The following is a 4,264-nucleotide window of genomic DNA, read 5'->3' as shown; positions in this document are numbered from 1 at the left end:
CCCCCCTTTTCTGATGAGACAGATAGTCTTTCTAAGCCCACTGACCCAGTTTCTCGCAACTGGCAAGTTTTCAAGAAATGGAGCTCACATGACTTGCACACCTAGCAGTGGTTTGCTATAATCGGAAATGATAACCACAATGATGACATGGGGACAAAGGTGAAAAGATCCCCCCCCTTGATGTGTGTGGTTAATTTGTATGCATTTGAACAAAGTCATTTTTTTGTAAGTTTCAGCACATATACGTTTGAACTATCAATGCTTTTAGAGGAAACACTGCTATAGCTACCTGACGCCATTTCTATTTCAAATCCACTGTTGTACATTCAGCCAAATGTGTTGGTTCCTTTAATAATAATAGTAGTAAATGGCCTTATATAGTATATACATCTTGCACTTTTCACTTAACTATGTCTTAATATTATTACATAATAGCTTAATATCTTTTATTTTTATATTTAATATTATTTTTTTTCTCCACTAATATGACGTTACTTCAGATATTTTGTGATATGTCAGCTGATTTTTGCTTTGTGTTTGTTTTGAAGCATGGATGGTGGTGAGCTGTTCAGTCGGATTCAGGACAGAGGGGACCAGGCATTTACTGAGAGAGGTAACGGCATTGTCTGCTCTCTTATAAAGTATATATAAACATGTTTAAGAATGCCAAAATAATAAATAGACCCATTTGCCACAATACCTATTTTAATTGTTTTCTTGTTCTGTTGGCTTTTCAGAGGCTTCTGATATCATGAAGAGTATAGGAGAGGCCATTCAGTATTTACATGCAATAAACATCGCACACCGAGACGTCAAGGTAATATTCTTACGACGATGAAATGATTTTTGCCTTCATGGTTTTCTTAACTGAATATGCCTGAAAATTCACTTTGCAGCCAGAGAACCTCTTATATACCTCTAAAAGGCCCAACGGCCTTCTCAAACTGACAGACTTTGGGTTTGCAAAAGAGACAACCTCACACAACTCTCTGGCCACCCCTTGCTATACTCCTTATTATGTTGGTAAGAATATCAGAATGATCAGTAATTAGATGTCAGGATGGCCATTTGATCCCATTTTTAAGTATTTTCATCTTTTTCATGTTATAGCCCCAGAGGTTCTTGGTCCAGAAAAGTATGACAAGTCCTGTGACATGTGGTCTTTGGGTGTCATCATGTATATTCTGTAAGTGAATCTGTCTCGTGTGTTGTGCATACGCCATTTTTCTCTGTCTAGACCTCTATTTAAATGGGTTTTGCCACTCTTGGCCTTGTAAAGTGTGTCTGATATAGCTCAACTCTAACTTCATTCAACTTCCAGGCTTTGTGGTTACCCACCTTTCTATTCCAACCACGGATTGGCTATATCCCCTGGTATGAAAAAACGAATCCGCATGGGGCAGTATGAGTTTCCAAATCCTGAATGGTCGGAAGTTTCAGAGGAAGGTATCTGTCAAGTTCCTGTTTTGTGAAACCAACTTGAGAAACCGTTCTTAGAATACGGTTATCTTCAAGTCATTTGTTTTGTGTCTTTCTAAGAATGATTATAGATTTGAGTGACTCACTCTTCCTATTTTTGTAGCCAAGCAGCTCATCAGAACATTACTGAAAACTGAGCCGACACAAAGGATGACCATCACAGAGTTTATGAACCACCCCTGGATCAATGTGAGTGAATATTAGCATTATTGTATGGATTCTGTGTTGATCTAGACAAGTGGCTTTCTTTTGTACTTTATATTTGGGTTACTATGTTATATGGTTATTTATGTGGCTATAGCAATCAATGGAGGTGCCACAGACGCCCCTACACACCAGCCGTGTTCTGAAAGAAGAGAAAGACGCATGGGAGGATGTCAAGGTGAGGCCTCCCACAACAAAAAAAAGTCTTCTCAGAACGTCTCCTGCATGCTTTTTGCAGTCACTGCACCTCAGATCCATATCTTCATTCTGTTTAATGCTATTATGTCTCTGTTCCACAGGAAGAAATGACTAGTGCCTTGGCAACAATGAGAGTCGACTATGAGCAGATCAAAATCAAGAGGATTGAAGACTCGTCCAATCCACTGCTGATGAAGAGGAGAAAGAAAACCAACAATACAGCTGCTGAAAACGAGACGCCCGCTTGCTAAGGACACATTCACACCGTCGCACAAGCACACACATTTTACACTCATACATCAGTTGAAAAGTTTGAATTAAGGAACCAATAACTCAACAAAAAAGTGAAAGTGAGCTGCTTCTTTTTTTTTTCTTTTTTTTTTTTTTAAGTATTTCTTTTTAATCACTCAATATCTGTAACTAATACACCACTTTGCTACCAAAAGAAAGGGTCTGTACAATTATGGTACAAGACTGAGTTGTGAAGCAGCTGACGTCCACTAGTTTGCTCCTTAAAGTGTTCACAAGTACTGTTTTTCACAGGGTGTTTAGTGGGGTAATCAGAATGCGAAGTTAGTTACCATTTGCATTTTATTTTTCCTTTTCCTCTCCTTTTTTAATCAAAAGCCATTGGTAAATGAGTTCATGAGTTATACACACTTAACACTGTTTGTTTTAATGATGTTCCATTCTAAGTTATGGGCAGCTCATAAAATAAGTTGCCCTGTAATAGAATGATCAGTTTCCTTTCTTCTGCTCATGTTCTGAGAAGCCTATGCATAGTGCTAGCTTTCCTGTTCGTTCTTCATTATATTTGTCATTTATTTCTGCACTTGAATGCTCTTTTACAGTGAAAGACAGTACTGGTGTCCAGATGAAAATTTATTTTTGAAATGACTCTTTGAATGTAGACCGCACTCTGTTCTTTACTGTGAAAATGTCTGTCAGTATTGTTCAGGGTCCTGTCAAGTAAAATACAAAATCTTTTTTTTGAGCTTTAGATCCAATTAGCCTTATGTTGGTCTTAAGATTGAGAGAAAAACAGCATATTGCCCTGCTTTCACATTGGTTTTGATTAGGCTTACCATGGAAAGCCAGTCCAACGCATTGTTTCAGCCCTCTGCTTGCTGAATGATACGCTTATTTCACATCGTTTTGGGTGCACAATTATTTGCCTTGAATCGAGTCTATGCATATTTGTTTCCAACTAGTTTTTCCCTCAGAGATTTGTAAAGAATGTTAACCCATTTCATTTTACAAATACCTGCTAAAAAGCAGTAGACATAGTCTGCTGCTTTTTAACCCACCACCTTGAACCGCAAAGCCCGTTTGTATTTTCTCAAGTGTATAATGAATGAATGAATTATGAAATGGGATCTTTGTGATGGTTCTACATGTGTTTGCCGTCGACTGTACTCTTCATTATGCCAGTGCATTTTAAATTTTTTTTGTGTTGTCTTTTCTGTGCCTACCATGCAGTAAGTGTTTGAATGCACCTGTTGAGAGCAGCTTATAGGTACCAGGTGTTTGATAAAGGAACAAAGAAATGCCCCCTTTTGACTTAAGGCCTTGTGTTCTGGAAATGTTTAAGGGATACAGGGAATCCTACACATCCAGCAGACTGATTTTTAGCTGCACTGATTGACGTATGCTGAAAGGTTGAATCTTGTTTTATTTTTTCAATATAGTCTTTTTTTTAAACTTCATATTTGTTGTGTGATTGATCCTCTTTTTAAGGATATGATTTAATGCTCACAAAGTTGAACATGCAATGTCAGTGTACTCCCAAGCAGCAGATATCTGCTAAATTATTTCAGTGCCCCTCTTGCAAATAATGGTTTCTGCAGTTTATTTGATATTACCACTTTGTAGGATCTTTTCCCTGCCTCATACATTCATTTCTCAAAGCAAAGATTACAGTATCAACCAAGTTGAAAAACCGATTAGAATTCCCACGTAATTTTATACTAACGGGGAAAGGCAGATACGTGTCCCGTTTTTAGTATTTAACTGCTGTACTTATTTCTTGGTCTGCTTCAACTTTGGATTAAAACGCCTAAAACCCAATTCTCGGTATCTTTAAATGAGTCTGTCTCATTTAAACTTGTAGAATTATGTTAAGACCACCATTTCTAGTCTGAACCATTTCAGACCTGTATTTACAGAAGTGTTTATGTGGAATGTGTTGATGTTCTCATACTAACTTGTCAAATACTTCTCTTTCACTTTATGAAATTGGTGATACATGTATATGATGTAATTCAGTTCTCTTCGCGTCTTATGAGATCTAATAATCCTTTTGTTAACTAATTTCACCTTTTCTCATCCTGTTAACCTTTCTCGCCCGTTATGCTAATGGAACAAAATGAGATGAGTTGAAATT

The 4,264-nt window shown here is 37.4% G+C and overlaps 1 protein-coding gene across 1 annotated transcript in view; it reads left to right on the top strand.

Annotated features, from left to right (window-relative positions):
- The window catches only part of LOC107728630 (MAP kinase-activated protein kinase 2), a 46,074-nt gene extending 42,126 nt beyond the window's left edge, over positions 1-3,948 (top strand). Inside the window, exons 3-10 of the mRNA XM_016538883.1 lie at positions 549-613; positions 738-817; positions 897-1,023; positions 1,111-1,186; positions 1,322-1,446; positions 1,583-1,668; positions 1,781-1,861; positions 1,983-3,948. Coding sequence (XP_016394369.1) covers positions 549-613; positions 738-817; positions 897-1,023; positions 1,111-1,186; positions 1,322-1,446; positions 1,583-1,668; positions 1,781-1,861; positions 1,983-2,132 — 790 coding nt within the window. The 3' untranslated portion in view covers positions 2,133-3,948. The remainder of the gene's footprint in view (positions 1-548; positions 614-737; positions 818-896; positions 1,024-1,110; positions 1,187-1,321; positions 1,447-1,582; positions 1,669-1,780; positions 1,862-1,982) is intronic.
- The last annotated feature ends 316 nt before the right edge of the window (positions 3,949-4,264 follow it).

The sequence above is a fragment of the Sinocyclocheilus rhinocerous genome, unplaced genomic scaffold (assembly GCF_001515625.1).
Source record: "Sinocyclocheilus rhinocerous isolate Xijiao unplaced genomic scaffold, SAMN03320098_v1.1 scaffold757, whole genome shotgun sequence".
Taxonomy (NCBI): domain Eukaryota; kingdom Metazoa; phylum Chordata; class Actinopteri; order Cypriniformes; family Cyprinidae; genus Sinocyclocheilus; species Sinocyclocheilus rhinocerous.
Note: the sequence above shows the minus strand (reverse complement) of the source record. Positions and strands in the feature narration are given on the sequence as shown.